Source organism: Austrofundulus limnaeus, unplaced genomic scaffold (assembly GCF_001266775.1).
Source record: "Austrofundulus limnaeus strain Quisiro unplaced genomic scaffold, Austrofundulus_limnaeus-1.0 Scaffold361, whole genome shotgun sequence".
NCBI lineage: Eukaryota > Metazoa > Chordata > Actinopteri > Cyprinodontiformes > Rivulidae > Austrofundulus > Austrofundulus limnaeus.
Genome location: NW_013952763.1, coordinates 281,507 through 300,881, shown reverse-complemented (window position 1 = coordinate 300,881; position 19,375 = coordinate 281,507). Strand labels below are relative to the sequence as shown.

The following is a 19,375-nucleotide window of genomic DNA, read 5'->3' as shown; positions in this document are numbered from 1 at the left end:
ATATATAATAAACAGCCTATAGTATTTTACAGTCTTTATTTTACAGTTAAAACCTATGTTTATTAAATAAAGTCTAATGTTACAACTAATCATGGATCCCTTTTAAGATGAGGTAGAAAATTATCACTTTTGCTAACTCTAAAAAGGTTTGTAACTGAAACTTCTGTTCCCAGATCTTCTTCTCCTGAGTTCTGTCCACGGATTGCTGCTCAGGGTGGTCCTGATCCAGCGCATGCWGTGGACTCGGCAAGTTATTTCCTGGATATCAACAGCGATGGAGATGTAATTACTCGGGCACTAGATGAGCTAGACCTGAGCAAAAGCGTAGAGCTGGTCAGCGCGGGAGGGTGTAATGGTGACCGTAACCGGTCCCAGCTCGCCTGTGATACGGCTGAACTCCTAAAAGCACCCTTCCTTTATGTGTCGGAGTCTGACCACGAGCCGTCTGAGCTGCCGCACCCTTCTGCGGAGGCGCAGAACGGTTCAGCTCAGGAGCAGGATCAGTGGGCTGCTCTTTCTGTTATTCACAAAGCTAAGAGCCAGGAGAGCTCGGAACAAGTGAATACTGGTCTGCAGCCACTAGCAGACATGCCTGCCACATCAACGCCGAAGAAGCAGAAGGTGAAAGAATGCAGCCCGTCCACGGAAACTAATCAAATATTGGAAGGACGARTTGAAGGAAGTGGCTACCACAGGGACGGCACAAGAGTAGGTGGGTATTAAAGTGCTTATTGTTGGTCTGTTGTTTTTAATGAAAACCAAAAATGCTAAAACAAAACTTGCTTTTTCCGCCCCCCTCTCTAGAGGTGCAGTGTGATGTGTGCAGGGTTGACCTCTCTGATGGAGGTTCTATGTTCTGCGTGTGGATTAAAAGGTGTGGCCAGCAGGGGGCGGTGTTGCAAACAGATCCTTCACTTCATAACCAATCAGGAGCCAGTCCAGGAAAGGTCTGTGGCAAATAAGATCAAGTTCATTGTGACTTTTTTTTTTAAATAAAACAAATACTGTGTGTTTTTAATTTTTTTTTTTTTACTTTGTTGTAGTTTAACTGATTTTCTTTTTGTTTATTTCTAATATCAGAGGGTTGGTGAGAGCAGTCAAGGAGGAGCATTGCGCTCTACTATGGACCTCGAGCATTCTCGAGCCTGTGACGGGCAGTTTGAAGAAGACTACAAACCACTCAAAGCTGTGGGTAAAGGAGCCTTTGGTTTTGTCTGGAAGGCAATACGACGCTGTGACGGACATGAAGTAAGGCACTTTTATTTTCTTTATGCCAAATGATGACATTTATATTTTTAGTTGTACATTTTATTAAGAAAATAAGATGGTGATGATTCGGCAACTCTAAAAATCTGCAGGTAATAGTGAAGTTCATTAGCAAGGCCAGGATAGTGAGTGACTGCTGGGTGGACGACCCCATGTTGGGCAGAGTGAGCCAAGAGATTGCCATCCTGACACGAGTGCAGCACCATAATATTGTCAAGGTAACTTAAATCACAAGATTTTAAAATCTTTTGTTCATGATGTAAAATTCCTTATTCTTCATGATATAATAGTATACATGTTTACCAATGTTTATATTCCACCAGGTGCTGGAGGTGTTTGAAAATGGAAGTTAYTTCCAGATGGTGATGGAGAAGCATGGAGATGGTTTGGACCTTTTTGAATTCATTGACATGGAACCAAGGCTGGATGAGCCCCTGGCCAGTTATATCTTTAGACAGGTATGTGTTGTGTTAAAAAAAGAAGAAAGAAAGAAAGACAGATGATTGAGGAAAGGGGCTCTGGAGCTAACCAGAGGCTCTGTTCTGTTTCAGATTGTGGCAGCTGTGTTCTACCTGAGGAGCAAGAACATCATCCACAGGGACATAAAGGATGAGAACATCATCGTCGACAAGTGTTTTCACATTCGGCTGATAGATTTCGGCTCGGCTGCCATATTGGCTCCTGGAAAACTCTTTTATAACTTCTGTGGCACATTGGAGTACTGCTCCCCAGAGGTGCTTCAGGGAAATCCGTGAGTATTTAATGCCTGTTTTATGGACAGCTTAAGTTAAACCAGAGCTTTCCAACAGGCAAGCTGAATAAAGCCACAAGGATTTTTTTTGTCAAAAGCAACAGTGTAAACAAATAAAGACATAAAGACCAAGCCAGTGATCTTGGCAAAAACAATTTAAAATGGCAACAAAATTGACTTTACAACTTACTTCATTCCCAGGTTGTACTAAAAAAACTGCAAACCAGTTTATCCCTGTAGCTGTAGGTTTCTGTAATCTGAGGACATTTACAAACTTGAGTAGTAGCTCTAATTTGTCTGTATTAAACAGAGACCCCAGGTGGTCAATGAGAGGCTGTGACAGAACAAAATAGAGGATCATTTTCAGGTTTTATCTCATTTTAAAAATCTCGTTAAGATTGTAGATAATAGTATTAGAATGTATTAAAGGCTACCAGGCTGAATTACTGTCACTGTCTTGTTTTTCCCCTACACCATGTTAACTTCATATTCTAAGGTCTGGGTCAAAATGAGTCAGAAGTGGACATRTATTTGGTTAATTAGCAATTATTTATAACCTAAAATAGCTTAATAATAGACAAAATGATATGACATTAATATTAATCCAAAGGAAAGTTAGAAAAGCTGTTCACAAACACTAAAACTGCCTTCCCACTTACATCTGTAGATTTATTTTGCTTGTTTTGTGGCTTTTTAAATTTTCTAGCTACAAAGGTCCAGAATTGGAAATGTGGTCTCTTGGAGTTTTGCTCTACACTCTCCTGTTCAGTGAGAATCCTTTCTGTGATGTGGGTGAAATTCTGGATGCCAAACTAAAGCCTCCGTTCCCCTTGTCTCCAGGTATGATGTTTTGTTTGCTACTTCCTGGTTGTTYGTTCCGTTTGCAATTCAGTCTTGTAAATTTTCTGTGTGCTTTCTCCCAAGAGTTGCATAGGTTGTTGTGTGGTCTTCTGCACCCCGTTTCCACAAAGAGGATGACCTTAGACCAGCTGTTGTTGCAGTCCTGGATCAGCCAGCCCATTTCTCTTGCAGAATACAGCTGGTTGGATGTGGTTCCTGCGACTCAGAGCTTCTGTGAGTTTCCTTCAGCACCACAGATGAACCGACGATGTCCTGACATGTTTTAATATACCGAGGGGCCTCTCTTCTTCTAACAGGTTCATCACACCACCAGGAATCCAGTTCTAATGGGTACATCGGACCAGATTTGTTCTCAGATCAAGGAGATGAATCTCTCCCTGAAGATGAAGAGGATGATGATGAGGAGGAGGAGGAGGAGAGTTTGGCTTTGCAAAATGAGCTTCAGAAATGCCTCCAGAGGATTGACGATTCGATTTGAAAAGACTGAAGTTACTTGGTCTGTAGCAGCAGTGCAAGTTAGAAAACATGAAAAATAATCTAAATCTGATATCAAGACCAAGTTATTTACAAATGAAGTTGCTTTGTGGCTCGTCACAATGAGACCTGTCAGATTTTTTTATCATAGGCACAGAAAGTCAGACATAATTAAATTTATAGGCAGGTTTTTTTTATATATATACAGTAGTTTTTGATCGGGGAAATGTTTTACCTCCAGTATAATGCCGATGGATGGTAAGAATTCCTTTTTTGATGAATAGCTGTTTTCTGTTCAGATATTCTCTCTCAATCTTGTATATTTTAATAGCACAAGTAAAGCATATTTACAAGATTTTTTTATATTTATTTTTTTATGTGAATAAATATCTTACCACAAACGTGTTTGTGTGAATGACTAAAAGGGATCAAAAGTGATTTTGATTTTTTTTTTAATTTGTTTTGTTAAAAAAATTTCTAGAAAACAGCATAAACCCTTGACAGGGTTTACCTGACAATCTTGTATATTTTAATAGCACAAGTAAAGCATATTTACAAGATTTTTTTATATTTATTTTTTTATGTGAATAAATATCTTACCACAAACGTGTTTGTGTGAATGACTAAAAGGGATCAAAAGTGATTTTAATTTTTTTTTAAATTTGTTTTGTTAAAAAAATTTCTAGAAAACAGCATAAACCCTTGACAGGGTTTACCTGACAAGTTCCAACACTGACCTTACYGATACTACACTAAGTGACACTATTGGAAAAGGGGCAAAAATGACATGATTACTTGTAATGCTGAGAAATAGCACATGCTTGTTTGTACAAATGGTGACGAAAACGGCGATAAAGCAGAGAAAAAATAGTGTAACATAAGAAATTAGTTAAATATTGGACTTTATGATTGTGGATTTTCTGTTTTTATGCAAACACACCAATAGTATATTCAATAACTTGAATTTTTCATCTAATTGTCATTCAATTAAAAGTAAATTCAATTTAAAAAATTGTTTTTCCCCCCATTTATTTGCTTTAGAGCTTAGCTTAAATCCAAAAATTAACAAATGATACCAAAAAGGTGTGTAACTAAAACGATAAACAGTGAATCTCTTGTATTTCTGTTTTTATTACTATTTAAAACACTTTTRGGCATTAACACAACTTACATCAGGCGTGGCGGACCTTTTTTTTACTTTTGTAGTTTCTAGACGGAGCATAAAACGTGACGAACAAACATGGGTACCCGTATATTAATTCAACGGGTGAGTTTGGATGTTACAAAATATTAAAAAAATAACATAATTTAAGCTAACTTTACCTATTGAGTCAGATATTTCAACATTACTTAACAGAAATACGAAAAAAATGAATGCGTAGTTAGGTTATTAGTGCTTGTTTACATCATGCCTGTTCTTCCACAGATTCTTCGGTGGACTGGAAGCAATGCCACCAGCTCAACTTTCAGTCCTGGCTACTTCAAAAGATACAACTTGTTGTTTAAATGCACCGGGTGCAGATTTTTATCCTCCAACGACCAGACCGCTTCAGTCAACCAAACCATTTCTCCCGCAAAACTCGAGTTGTCCGTCGGCTCACTGGTCGATATGGGATTCACAGACGCACAGGCCAAGCATTTGTACGACTCTGTGTCCGGTGTCATGGGAGGAAAAGCTGCCAAACAAGTTTTACCAACACTCGCAGCTTTGTTCGTCCTGGGCCTCAACCCCAGCAGCGTGACGTGTGTTCTGGACAAGTGTCCTGAGCTTTACACTGTTAAAGAAGCACAGCTTCAGCAGCGCATCGTCCACCTGCGGAAGCTAGGTCTGGTTGAAGGTGAGGTCTTTCTCAGATTAGAAGACAATGTATTATTGGTTTAAAAGTGAGCATGTGTATCAAACTTGTGCTCTCTCTCTCTCTCCCCCTCCCTCCCTGCATGAAATCATAGGGAGTCTTCAGAGGGTGGTGGTCTACTGCCCAAAGATCCTGACTGTTCCTGTGAAATCGATACAAAATGCTGTGCAGTTTCTCAGAGACAAGTGTATGTTTACCACCCAGCAGATCACAGACATCCTCAGAGAAAGTCCAGCTGTAGTTCTGGAGGATCAAGATCAGCTGGAGTACAAGTTTCAGGTCAGCAAGCCAAGTGATCAATTAAAATTTTTGCGTTAATAGTTCTTGYTTTGGTTGTTGATTTGTCAAAAAGCAAGAGAGGATTTCAACAATTACTGAATGGCATCAATATGTTTTGCACTCTGAGAAATATTTAAACATGTCTGTGTTTTTGCCGACATAGACATTAAACCTTAGTGTTTACTGCAGGTGTATTTTAAATAGAAGTGCAAGTAATTATATTTAGTAGTTCAAAAAGTGTGCATCGTCTCTGTGAAGACTTCATCTTTACAAAAACGACATTATCCTAACTTTAGCAAACCTTTAAAGCATGAAGCACTCTGTAAATATCATATTGCCCAGTGAGGAGTTGTTTCCATGGCTGCTATGTAAYGTTCACACACATGATCTGAATTTATAGAGCAAGTCAGTTCAGATTTATAGACTTCCCCAAAACACGATTAAACATTGTTACCAAAGATGGTATCATAAAAGTCCACAGTCAACAACTTGTCTTGTTTAATTTATTAATACAAACTTTCATTGTGTTGTGGTGTCTGATCGGGCTTACCACCAAAACGTAAGGCAGTACAGACTTGTGTAGCAAAGAATTTTAATGATGCAATTAAAGAATTTGTATGGAGTTTGGAACACCAACTCCGCCTGGTGTGTGTTTGAATAGGTCACAGCGTGTAAACGTGGCTCTGCTTGTTTCTCAGAGGGAACTGTAAACTCTTGTCTCTACAGTACGTCTACTTCAGAATGGGCGTCAAACAGGAGGAGATGTTGAAGTGCAAGCTGTTCCGTCACACTCTGGAGGACGTGCGGAACCGGCACACGTTCCTGGAGCGACGTGGCTTGTACCAAACCCCGGACAAGAAAGGACAAACTTCCATCGTCAACCCCAAACTGAACAGCGTCCTTAACGTGGACCAGGACAAGTTCCTAAAAAGTGTCGCACGGGCGTCCGCGGAAGAGTTCGACGTTTTTCAGAGACTGCTGGCGAGAGAGTGGAGGGAGGAGCGGTTTAAACACAGTATTGAAGCTCATCACGATGATGAAGATTGCAGTGATGATGATTATGAAGAGGAGGAGGAAGAAGAAGAGGAAGAGGAGGAGGAGTTTGAAAGAAAAAGTGGATATCAGAAAGGGAAAAAGAAACATGGCTCTAAAAGAACATAATTATAATATGCGCTATTAGAGAAAAGAAAGTATCCACAGCCTCAATTCTGGTAAAAAAAAAAGAAGAAGAAGAAGAAGAAAAAAACAAATTTGCAAATAGGCCAGCAGCGTCCTTTTTCGACTGCGAAAATCAAAATAAAGTGGTTGTGTATTTGGACGGTCTTGCCTTCAGCTTTATTTCCGCCTTACACCGGCTTATGTCGCCTAGCAATCGTGGTGACAGAAGAAATACAGAAGCAAAAATAAGCTAAAATGAGCAAAATATTAATGTTATTAATATTATAAATTAACAAAATTAGCTTAGAGGCTGTACTTAAAGGACCTGCCGTACAAGCTTGTTTATTTCTGACGAATAATATTAATAAAACATTTTCATGCCAATGACAAAAGCCTAGAAACACAACCGCTTTAAACTTTCAATTTTTTGTACTGCTAGACTTTAAAACAAAACTGTTCTCGTGTCTCATTCCGCCTCTTGCTTCATCTGCCATTACAAGCAAAAAAAAATTTTTTTAAATAAATCTCCTGGTTGGCCTGCAATGCAKCTTGGGATACGGTGGACTGCGAAGGATCCACTGGACCCGCTCCTTAAATCGAGGAAAAAGGAGGACATATTTGTGGGCTGCAACTGGAGGAGACACTGAATTTGGGACAGCCTTCGGCGCGGTGCAGTGACAAGCAGCCCACAAATTTGGCCTTGAAGGATGCAGCCCCTGAATTTGGACATGACCATAAGTTTTCCTTTAATTCTCACATAGCAGTTGTTCAAATAAAAAATAGGACCAWTTTAAAGGGGCAATATTATGTGTTTCTCAGGCATACATTTAAATACTATACCATAATARAGTATCTATGTCACCTTAAACTGTTATTAAAACGCTGTTTTTATGTTTAAATAGAAAATAAACTTATCTTCTATCACTTCCTTTTCTAAACGCCTTGAAATTGGCCTCTGTCTCTTTAAGAACCACCTTCCGCTTCTGTTCCACCCATTTCGGGGGGGGGAGGGGGTCGCATGTGCGCTATGATGCAGTTTACTTGGCATCTGAAAATACATTTCTTCAGAGGTATTTTGAATCTGAAAAGAGCTTCACTGAGTGAGAAGCAGCAGACAGTTTCACTTTCAGTTTCACTCGTGTGTTACTGCCGAGAGCCTGCAGGAGTCATGAGCTGGGTGTGGGGGGTAGGGATGTGTGCTCTGTGATAAGGAAGCTCGACCTCGCTGCAGCACCGACCCCGCCCCTTACTGTTTGCTGCAGTGAGGTGAACTTGGGAAGCTCGGCTTTGAGACACAGCCCAGGGGCGTTTCTGGTCCCCACCTGTCGTTTTGCTCCTCAGCATGGCCTAAAACACTGCAGGATTTCTCAAACATGCATGAATGAGTCAAAGCAAGGCTTTGGGCATGTTTTTTAATGAGAGTAGAACATTATAACGAAATAAAACTCAAAAAAGTTGATTTTACATGAGATTGCCCCTTTAAAGAAAAATATTCAGCCTCTTAAAGAGGCTCTTTTTGAACAGTCTTCTTACCAACTTATTACATATTAACCTAATTAGTTGTAAAATGCTCCTATTCAGACCTTTTTCCACTGCATTTTGTTTCTCTTGTCTGAACTTTTTGGAGATATGTTGCTACTGTTTAATTCAAAATGACCTTATTTTTTTTCCCAAAGAATATTCAAATTTCTAGTTTACACATTTGATCTATTTACTATGTCCCGTTGTGAATAAAACAAAAAAATTTAACATCCCAAGTTTTTCAAAATTAAAGCTGTAATAAAATCACTGAAATGCTTTCATTTAAGCTGTTTTTCAACACTGAGTATATCAGTACGTACTAATGAGCACTATCTGAATCAAACACGTAGTTCTATCTTTTCATCTATGTATGAACCTCCTGATGTGGAAGTAGCTAATGTGTTTATCTAAGTGGCGTCAATGGGATTTAAGGTGGGACGACGTTAGTGAGAGCTCACATCAACACATGCAAACTATATAAACCATGAGTAGAGTCTGAACAATGCAGTCCACAGTCCAAACTTTTCTGCTTCCTGAAAGCATTTCCTAACTCTCCTAATTTTTTTTCCTCAGGACAAACACAAAAAGACTTTAAATCAGAGTCAAAGCTTAAAGCAAGAAAGCTAAAAGACGGCAGCACGGCGAGCTTTTAAAAGCACGGAGAGCTCCACCTTGTTACTATGAGACAGCCAAGTAGCCGCAGCTTTCTGCATCCAGCTCTTATCGCTGAGTCAACAAAGAGGGCATCGGGTAAAAACAGCCACTGAGACAAGTTGAGTGACGGCCATCGATTTTTTTTGCAAAACAACACTTTACATCGTAGACGTCAGGTAAGATCAATTTGCTCGATCAGTAATTTTATCAGTTATTACAAAGATTAAAGGACTTTTAATATTCATTTTCTACATTTTCAAAAAGTTAAAGCTCTATCTTACAAAGAAACTATGTTGTGAACACTCTAATGTGTTTTATGCTTGCACAGCTTCCCTTTAAATTTAGCTTAAAAATACCCCACATAGTTTATAAATGTCACATTACAGGTGCTGTTAGACAAGTGTGTTCAGTCACTACTTTACTCATTTGCATATTTTTTTAATTTGCATGTTTTTTCTTGGAAAATACAAATTAAAGAGACCCTCGACTGTTGTTCAGATTTGAATTCTGGCAGCACAGAACAGGCTTCTCATTTTAATAATGAGCTGCAGTAAAAAGTTTTGTCAACTGAATTGCTGTAAAATGACCTATTTAAAAGCTACCGACGTATAGTTATGTCTCGTTTCATACGAGTTTGTATGCAATGAATGTAACAGCTGCTATGAGATTYTGTAAAAAGAATAAATTATGTCAGGAATGAGTATAAAAACTGTCAGAGAATCAATCATGAGTTCCAAAACAAAGCTCAACGTATAAATGCAAAGGACTAGGAGCTGATAATACCGGTGATGAATGTGCATCACCTTTTGAACTCTCAGGCAGATTTTCATCAGGAACTCACCGTTCAACCATCAATCAGCCACATCTGGCTCAAGGGTTTGTTGGAAAACCATAGTCTGCCACTCATTTCTGTAGAACACAAGACCTCTGTGCAGAAAGTTCATCTGAGAGGGACAGAACAATCCTCGAGCCAAGCTCTGGCTAAATAATTTAAAATCTAATGTTTGGGATGACTTAAGACTAAATCAGTGCTGATAACTTTTTGCATTTGTGAAAATACCATTAATGCAGATCTTTACTGCAACAAACATGTCCTCATCTCAAACAATTCAGAAGCAAGGTATCCATTTTGTAGAATTGCCATGTGCTGACTTTTTTTTTCCCCGTCGGCGTCTGCGATTAGTTGCATGAAAAACAAATGTCTCATATTTGTGCACTGGACCGCGTGAGACCTACATTTTGAAGGTGGTGCGTTTAGCTCATGGTAATTTATGATGTTTTTCTTTCACAGGACATCGCTGGAGGAAGTAGAGAGCTCATCATAAAAAGCACCTGCCACTCCATCTGTGATTCCTCCCTAAACTCAAAACCACAATGGCTTCATCTATACTGATTTCAAACTTCACACAGGAGTGGGTCAAGACCATGAAGTGGTGGCACCTGGAGTTTTTCTGCATCCCCACTGTTATCATCACTTTAGCCACCTTTCTCGTCAACCCTGTCCTCCTGACGTGTATTTTTCTGTCCCGCTCCCTGCGTCAGGAGACCCGCTACTTGCTGGTGGCCAACACCCTGACGGCGGACATGATTTTCCTCGTCCTCAATCTGGTCACGCTGATCGGCAACGCCGCGGGCGCTCAGATGCCTTGGGTCGTTTGTGAGCTCCTGACGGCGGTCCTCGTCACGGCTTACAGCTGCGCCATCCTCACCGTCACCGTGATGGTGGTCGACACCTTCGCCGCCGTCCGCTGGCCCCTCCRTTACCACGACTTTCTTTCGCCTGCCCGCACCTACTGCGTCTTGGTYGGGCTGTGGGTGCTGGCAGCCATTTACCCTTTCACCTTGCTGATCATCATGAAGGAAAGCCGGGGAAGTTCTGGCGAGAAAGTGCCCGTTTGCCTGGCTCTCATCTCCCTGGGTTTTCTTCAGGTCAAACACGTCGGGGCGAACTACTTGTACTTCTTCGTGTCAGCTCTCATCTGCACCTTCCTCATTTTCTACTGCTACATTCGACTCTACATGGTCACAAGGACGCAGGGGATCTGGCACAACCGATTCTCCAGGGCTCGGGTTACCGTGCTGGCTCACGGGGTTCTTCTCCTGCTTTACTTTGCCCCCGGATTTGTTTTCACTCTGGAGCTCTTTGTGTTCCAGCGAGAAGATGTAAGTCAGGATGTCCGAGTGTGGATCAGCACGGTCAACGCTTGCGTTTTYATGTTGCTGCCCCGTGCTTTTGCACCTTACCTGTATGGCCTAAGGTACAGGGAGATTGCYGAATCTTTAATTACGCTTTGGCATCGTCACAAGAGACTCAGCCAGACCACCTTATCATGAGGACTTCTAAAAACTGACAGCTATTCATACCTGACCTGTCGTCATTAAAGATGCGCTGTAGTGGAACTATTTAGTTTGACATCCTTTTTTTGTGACTATAGCTACTATTATGGATTTTCCAGGCACACAGTTCAATTCTTTACCACAATCAAGTAACTATGTTACCTTCAGTTGTTATAAAATGCTGTATACAGCGGGTAAAATGAGTATTGAACACGTCAMCATTTTTCTCAGTAAATATATTACTAGAGGTRCTAATGACATGAAATTTTCACCAGATGTTGGTAACAACCCAAGTGATCCATACATACAAAGAAATCAAACCAYAAATGTCCAGAAATGAAGTTATTTGTAATAATGTGGAATGGCACAGGGAAAAAGTATTGAACACACTTACTGAAATTTATCTAATAYTTTGTACAAAAGCCTTTGTTGTCAATGACAGCTTCAAGATGCCTCCTGTGTGGAGAAACTAGTGGCATGCATTGCTCAGGTGKGATTTTGGCCCATTCTTCCACAAACAGTCTTCAAATCTTGAAGGTTTCGTGGACCTCTTCTATGAACTCTGATCTTTAGTTCTTTCCATAGATTTTCTGTTGGATTCAGGTCAGGTGATTGGCTGGGCCATTCCAGCAGCTTTAGTTTCTTTCTCTGAAACCAACTGAGAGTTTCCTTGRCTTTGTGTTTGGGCTCATTGTCTTGCTGAAATGTCCAGCCACGTTTCATCTTCATCATCCTGGTAGATGGAAGCAGATTTTTATCAAGAATGTCTCTGTACATTTTTCCACTCATCCTTCCTTCAATTATTTGAAGTTTGCCAGTACCATATGCTGAAAAACAGHCCCACACCATGATGTTCCCACCTCCAAACTTCACTGTTGGTATGGTGTTTTTGGGCTGATGTGCAGTGCCATTTGACCTCCAAACAGGATGTGTATTCTGGCAACCAAACAGTTCAATGTTGGTCTCATCTGACCAGACTAAATTCTCCCAGTATTACACAGGCTTGTCTAAATGTTGTGCAGCAAACTTTAAAGGAGCTTCAACATGCTGTTTCTTCAGCAGTGGAGTCTTGCGTGGTGAGCGTGCATACAGGCCATGGTGGTTCAGTGCATTACTTATTGTTTTCTTTGAAACAATCGTACCTGCTAATTCCAGGTCTTTCTGAAGCTCTCCACAAGTGGTCCTTGGCTCTTGGACAACTCTTCTGATAATTCTTTTCACTCCTCTGTCAGAAATCTTGTGAGGAGCACCTGGTCGTGGTCGGTTTATGGTGAAATGATGTTCTTTCCACCTCTGAATTATGGCCCCAACAGTGCTCACTGGAACCTTCAGAAGTTTAGACATTCTTCTGTAACCGATGCCATCATTATGCTTTGCAACAATAAGGTTGTGAAGGTCTTGAGAGAGCTCTTTACTTTTACCCATCATCAGATGTTTCTTGTGTGATACCTGGCCATCATTTGGGACTGAACCAGCTGAAATTAATTTGCACTGACAAGGGGCAGGCTTGCTTTCTAATTACTGAGAGAGTTCAGCTGGTATCTTGGCTTTCCATGCCTTTTTACACCTCCCTTTCTTCATGTGTTCAACACTTTTTCCCTGTGCCATTCCACATTATTACAAATAACTTCATTTCTGGACATTTATGGTTTGATTTCTTTGTATGTATGGATCACTTGGGTTGTTACCGACATCTGGTGAAAATTTCATGTCGTTAGCACCTCTAGTAATATATTTACTGAGAAAAATGGTGATGTGTTCAATACTTATTTTACCCACTGTATATCAAAATTAAATATGACWTTGCATCATAGCCTATTTAAACTCCTCAAAATTGGCCTGTCTCTTTTTGAACCTCCTACCGTTTCCACACTCCCACTTCAGCACATCTTTACAACAATGCTTCATGCTGTTTCCAACCATTTGTAGGTGCGTTGTAAGAGAGTAGCACCAAAAGGTACATTTCCTTGATTTTTTTTATTTGAAAAGGACAGGATTGAGAAGTAGTTAGTATCACAAGCTCAACAGACATGCAGTTCCACSAAGTCTGGGAGGGGAGCTTGACTGCAGACTGAGTTCCAGGGAGGAGCTTTGGGTAAACAGGCGGTGCTTTGTACCAGAAAGCATTTAGCAGCTTTACCTGGCTACAAGAGATCCAAGGATTTTTCAAACATACATGAAGGAGYCAAAGCAACACTCTTGACGTGTTTTTGATGAGGCTTTGGTCATCTTTGTCAGCCTTTAATGGTTTTACCTTGTTTTACAATATGAGGTACTTTTTTCAAAATCTTTTTTTTCAAAATCTTACTGACAAATAACAAACCCAATAACATTTTAGAGTTTAATGTTTAGATGAAAAAGTGCACAGAAGCTRTATGGATGGTAGGGCTGTTGCCTATATTGCCTTATGTTATGCATGCATTTGTAATTGTTTCATGCCATRATTACAGACATGTACTTGAAAATATAAATAAAACACCCCTGCTCCTTGCGTATGTCACACTGGTTTGTTTCATTATGGTGATCCCTGCACTGAGAGTCACCTTGTTTCTAAACTAACAAAAAGTAAAATAAAAAAAAACATAACTTTTTTTTTTTCTAAAAATATGCAGCTCTTTTTACTGTGTTGGTCAAAGCCATGTGAAACCTGTCACTGAGCTGCAGTTTTATGGCCATAAGCACTCCACTTTATTTGATTTCAAGGCCTTGTTTGGGTAAAACTGGATGTGTACAGAGATTGTTTACATGGCAGTTAAAGGGGRAGATGAGTGATGAATGATGGCATCCTGGCTGTAGAGTGCATTTTTTTTTTTTATTGATAGCATAGCCCAACAGTAGAGGGAGACATTTGCCTGTCAAAAGGGGCTGCACCGCTGACATTTCATGTTTCAGAAGTAGGGTTGGGCAATATTGACAAAAAAAAAAATCACAATTAATTGAGGTATTTAGCCAATAACAATTAATTTGACGATAAATCCCCTGGAGTCCCTGGACACCCTTGTGTCCTCATCACATGACCAATTTAGTGGGAAAGATTTGCTCTTCATAAAAATCTGTTCCAAATTTTGTCAAAATTACAGACTTCAAGCTACACATCAAATTTTAAATTGTGTTGATAAATAAATTACAGAACTTTTTTAAATGTTCATCATATTTGAAGCAGAGGAGCACYGAGCGGACTCTGCCTGGTGGCATTAACCGTATCAATCGTCAAGTGCCAAATAATAATCGATTAATGTTTTTCTGACGATTAATTGCACACGATATGATTATGCCCAACCCTATTCAGAAGTGCTGTGTATATATTTATATATAGCCTTTGTTGCATTTAGCAKGTGCTTGGTGTCCAAAATATAACAGTATGATTTGCTCATGATTTATTTCTGTTAATTGATTTTGGTTATTGATCTCATAGGAGTGACTTGAGTGTCTCTGTGGATCTTCGAAAAGGTGTTATTTAATGCTATTTAGACCAGAGGTTCTCAAACTCGGGTCCCAGGACCCCCAGGGGTCTGCAAGAGGTATATTGGGGGTCCTCAAAAAATTTCACGAAACTGTTAATTTGGTTTTTATTTTATTTTTTTAAATGTAAGGGGAATGTAATGGTCGAGCCGGAAAAGGGTAGAGTGCCTTCTACGGGTCAGGGGGGGGTCGTCCTGCCTCAAGTGGAGGAGTTTAAGTATCTGGAGATCTTGTTCACAAATGGGGGAAGAAGGGAGCGGGAGGTCGACAGGCGGATTGGCGCAGCGTCTGCTGTAAAGCGGGTGCTGTACCGGTCCGTCGTGGTGAAGAGAGAGCTGAGTCAAGAAGCGAAGCTCTCGATTTACCGGTCGATCTACGTTCCTACCGTCATCTATGGTCATGAGCTTTGGGTCATGACCGAAAGAACGAGGTCCCGGATACAAGCGGCCGAAATGGGTTTCCTCCGCACGGTGTCTGGGCTCTCTCTTAGAGATAGGGTGAGAAGCTCGGTCATCCGGGAGGGACTCAGAGTAGAGCTGCTGCTCCTCCACGTCGAGAGGAGCCAGTTGAGGTGGCTCGGGCATCTGGTAAGGATGCCTCCTGGACGCCTCCCTGGTGAGGTGTTCCGGGCACGTCCCAACGGGAGGAGGCCCCRAGGAAGACCCAGGACACGCTGGAGGGACTATGTCTCTCAGCTGGCCTGGGAACGCCTTGGAGTTCCCCCGGAGGAGCTGGAAGAAGTGGCTGGGGAGAGGGAGGTCTGGGCCTCCCTTCTGAAGCTGCTGCCCCCGCGAMCCGACCCCGGATAGGCGGAAGAAAATGGATGGATGGATGGATGGATGGATGGATGGATGGATGGATGTAAGGGGAACAATGAACTGATAAAAACAAACAACATAAACTAAGTTTGAACATTGTATTTTACACTTGGCGCCCCATAATTTAGGGGTTGAAATGACAGTAAATTATCTTTTAAAACAACATGGAGTTTATGAGGGGTCCCCTGGAGAATTTTTTTCCCCTTGTAAGGGGTCCGCAGACCTAAAACGTTTGAGTTTCCCTGATTTAGACACTTGACAGTGGATGTGAATTTGGCACAAATAAGGATGTGTACAACTTCTGAAGCACACAAATGTACTTCTAATCAGGCTATAATGTGTAAAGAATACATTTATCCCACTGAGGCAGCATGTGGCTCGAAATAACTGATGACACTGCAGGCTCTGGCTCTGTTTTGTAACAGTATTAGGAACTTGACATCCTTTGTTCCGACTAAGCTCCTCCTTCCTCCTCACCTGAAAACAAAACAAAAAATAAAGTAAAATAAAAACTGGGAAGGGAACTGCGTTTAAAACTACGTTATCACTTTGAGCATTTTATTGGCCGTTTTACTCGCCTTTAAGTAACTAAATACGTCTGTAAGCTGTGTTTTTTTTTTTCGTTTATAAACTCTTCAATAAAGTTGGCCAACAACTTGTTTTTAGTATTGCGATAAGGTATCTGACATCTACAAGTTTATACAGACTAACTCTATCACCTTATTTTCTTCTATTGCGCTAACTTCTCAGAACTGTTTTTCTAATAAAAGTGTCGTTTGTTTGCAAACAAAGGGAAGCCACGTGGAGATGAAAAGCCCACTGGGAAATGTCGTTTTCTAGATSAGCAATCGTAAGCGACACAACCGTTGAAGACTCTGCTACCCATAATGCATTGAAGCACACTGCGGCCCTGTGTGGGCGGGCCTTCCGTTAGACTGACAAGTATATATAGATTCTGTGTTTACAACAAAGTCAGCTTGTCTTTGTTTGTTGTCTTCGTTACAAGTCAAAATGTTCCGACAGAGAAGCAGCCTATCTAATACTTCTTAATTGTTAGATTGAAAATATTGGGAAAGACTAAAGGTTGTTGCTAAAAAAAAAAAATCAGGAAGCAAAGTTGTTTTTTTATTTTTTATTTTTTATTTTTTTTATTTTTTTCTTTTTCTTCACTTTTACTTCAAGAATAAGCCTCATCTGGACACACATCTGATAAAGGTAACAGCTTTTCGTTCTTTAAATACAGGTGTTCAAAGCATTTAATGTAAGCTTAAGTTTTTTTTAAATGTAACTTGACATGTAGCTTGCTAACTTTTTCAGGCGCGAGCGAAGCTTTCCAGGTCTGTGGCACGAGGCAAGTTTGCTTTTGTCTCACCGAGACTCATAAATCATCTATTTCCTTCTGTGTTCATATTCCTGAATATATTATACTCGGTTATTTTGGGGGGTGAATACAACAATGTTGTTAGATAACTTTAGCCTTTCTTCTACATATTATTAAACATGTCACACTTATCAAATTTCCCAAAACTTTATTGATAATAACAAAGTGCATAACAGTTAAAACACATTTATTTCGTGAAAAATAAATTTCACTTCATGATATTTTATTGTTATCGCATTTGTTTGTTACTGACAATAGCTTATCAAAGTAAATGTCACACACATCTAGCTAAACCTGTATTTATAATCTGTTTTACTTCTGTGACCTACTGCTTCTGGCGTATAAAGGCACGTGAATGGGCTGAGTCTTTTAAGTTACAAACAACAAGAGAGATGTGACCTCACAGGAACATAGGCCATACTTGTTATCAAACTTAAAAAGAGTCAAAATGGCAACAGGCCAAAAAGGAAAAATCCTTCTCAAACTGATGAAATAACACTTGGGAACCTAATTATTAAATGCAGGTTTTAGGGGACATAATCCAGATAAAGAAAATGGATGGATGGATGGGTAAAGGGCAGCATTTAAGGCAACAGGTAAAATTAAACTAAAAAAGAAGTCACTTGAGGTTATATCAGTAGCTTTGTCTTCATACCTGTTCCAGTACTCATTATGCAGTATCTAATAGCATCCCTGCCTCAGTCTCTTTGAAAACAAACCTGACTGACATGTAAGTTCGTCCTCTAACCGTTGCTCAACCTCTTCCCGCCTCTGCCTCTTTGTCATCCTCTAGTCTCATGCGATCCATTGTGCTGCAGGGCACAACTGTTTCACAGCCGTGTTTAGCTTGCTTCAGGAAGTGCCATCCAAATTTATGTGCAGTGCATATTTAACTCCTCAAAGCTCACTTTACTTTAAATGTAAAGCAGCTCTTTTATTTTTCATAACTGTGAAACATTTACTTGTGTGGTTCATGTATTTCCCTACGAAGTACAGTGCTTTGTTTCTCTGCTCTGTAAATGCTTTATTTTTTGCATGTGGCAACTTTAAATTGCGCTGTGTTAATCCAGTTAGGTTGTTGTTTTTATGCTTATTTTCACTGTTTACTCCTGTTCCTGATCAGAATATTTTTTTTATTTAATTCTATTTCGTTTTTTCTTTTCCTTTTTTTTTCTTTTTTAGATTATACAGAAGTTAAAGAGGGTCTAAAGTAAAAGTTGCAGCCATGGTGTTGATTCTTGGCCGAAGGATGAACAGTGGGGACTCTGGGATCAGAGACTCACCAGCTGTCAAACGCAAGGTGGTCTCACAGACAGTTTTTATTTTTTTGGTTTCTTGAAGGATCATCTGTTCAAATAACATTTTATTTATTTGTTTATTCTCAAGGTGTTTGAGGTTGAATCCAAAACCCTAAGCGGTCAGGATGTCTTGGATTTCTGCTGTGGTTCGTCCCATTCAGACGGCATCCTGCAGGTGTTCAATGAATTCCGTGACTCTCGACTTTTCACCGATGTGGTCATCAGCGTGCAGGGCCACGAGTTCCACTGCCACCGGGCCGTTCTCTCTGCCTGTTCATCCTACTTCAGAGCCATGTTCTGCAATGATCACCGCGAGAGCCGCGAGATGCTAGTTGAGATCAATGGCATTCTAGCTGAGGCCATGGACTCCTTGCTCACGTTTATTTACACCGGTCGTGCCAAGATCACCACAGAGAACGTCCAGTTCCTCTTTGAAGCCTCCAGCCTCTTCCAGATCAACACGCTGCGGGATGCTTGCGCCAAATTCCTGGAGGACCAGCTGGACCCGTGCAACTGCCTGGGCATCCAGCGTTTTGCCGAAGCCCACTCTCTGAAGCAGCTGGTCAGCCGCTGCCGCAATTTCGCCCTGGCCAACTTCTCCGAGGTGGCTCAGCATCAGGAGTTCCTTGACCTGCGCTGTGAAGAGCTGGAAGACTACATCAGCAGCGAGGATCTGTCCGTTAGCAAGGAGGAGGTTGTGTTTGAGGCGGTCATGCGGTGGGTTTACCACAACGTGGACCACAGGAGGTCCACACTGAAGGCTTTGCTGCTGCACGTTCGCATGCCCTTGCTGCATCCCAACTACTTTGTCCAGACAGTGGAACAAGACCAGATCATCCAGAATGCTCAAGAGTGCTACCAAATTCTCCATGAGGCCAGACGCTACCATGTGCTAGGAAACGAAATGATGTCATCCAGAACTCGTCCACGGAGGTAACGAAACTGTTAGCTTCTTTGGTATGAGGAAGGTGATCGGTGAAGTAGAGCTGATAACCTGTGGCAGTAGAATGACTTGTGACCGATCTTTCATGAGAAAGGAAGGTTTGGCTTGATCTGATCTGCCTGCATTTTGTCTGCGTGGAATAAAATGCTTATTCCACCTCGCTGACAGTTTCCAAGCAGTTAATCAAGTCTTTGAGCACACATTGCATAGCTAGAGGTAACAGGTTGCTAATGAACCCTGCGCTCCTGACTGTGGTGCTATTGGTGTGTGTGTGTGTGTGTGTGTGTGTGTGTGTGTGTGTGTGTGTGTGTGTGTG

At 40.9% G+C, this 19,375-nt stretch overlaps 4 protein-coding genes across 5 annotated transcripts in view; all 4 read left to right on the top strand.

The window, feature by feature from the left end:
• The window catches only part of pask (PAS domain containing serine/threonine kinase), a gene marked incomplete in the record, with an annotated part of 10,177 nt that extends 6,424 nt beyond the window's left edge, over positions 1-3,753 (top strand). The window contains 9 exon segments of the mRNA XM_014023260.1: positions 174-712; positions 805-947; positions 1,081-1,248; positions 1,359-1,484; positions 1,590-1,724; positions 1,818-2,017; positions 2,724-2,857; positions 2,942-3,091; positions 3,175-3,753. Coding sequence (XP_013878714.1) covers positions 174-712; positions 805-947; positions 1,081-1,248; positions 1,359-1,484; positions 1,590-1,724; positions 1,818-2,017; positions 2,724-2,857; positions 2,942-3,091; positions 3,175-3,356 — 1,777 coding nt within the window.
• A 782-nt stretch (positions 3,754-4,535) lies between these two features.
• Positions 4,536-6,713, top strand: mterf4 (mitochondrial transcription termination factor 4). The gene is made up of 4 exons (XM_014023261.1): positions 4,536-4,619; positions 4,779-5,190; positions 5,303-5,487; positions 6,214-6,713. Exons 1-4 carry the CDS (start codon positions 4,593-4,595, stop codon positions 6,646-6,648), a joined length of 1,059 nt encoding a protein of 352 aa, XP_013878715.1. The 5' UTR covers positions 4,536-4,592; the 3' UTR covers positions 6,649-6,713.
• A 1,359-nt stretch (positions 6,714-8,072) lies between these two features.
• On the top strand, positions 8,073-11,345 carry LOC106528157 (probable G-protein coupled receptor 148). Its single transcript, XM_014023259.1, has 2 exons — positions 8,073-8,996; positions 10,112-11,345. Exon 2 carries the CDS (start codon positions 10,195-10,197, stop codon positions 11,152-11,154), a length of 960 nt encoding a protein of 319 aa, XP_013878713.1. The 5' UTR covers positions 8,073-8,996; positions 10,112-10,194; the 3' UTR covers positions 11,155-11,345.
• Positions 11,346-16,424: 5,079 nt separating this feature from the next.
• klhl24a (kelch-like family member 24a) overlaps positions 16,425-19,375 on the top strand; it is a 16,652-nt gene continuing 13,701 nt past the window's right edge. Inside the window, exons 1-4 of one of the 2 annotated variants that reach the window (XM_014023267.1) lie at positions 16,425-16,652; positions 16,755-16,788; positions 18,001-18,118; positions 18,205-19,049. In XM_014023267.1, coding sequence (XP_013878721.1) covers positions 18,044-18,118; positions 18,205-19,049 — 920 coding nt within the window. In that variant the 5' untranslated portion in view covers positions 16,425-16,652; positions 16,755-16,788; positions 18,001-18,043. The remainder of the gene's footprint in view (positions 16,653-16,754; positions 16,789-18,000; positions 18,119-18,204; positions 19,050-19,375) is intronic. The other variant, XM_014023269.1, reaches the window with a different exon arrangement.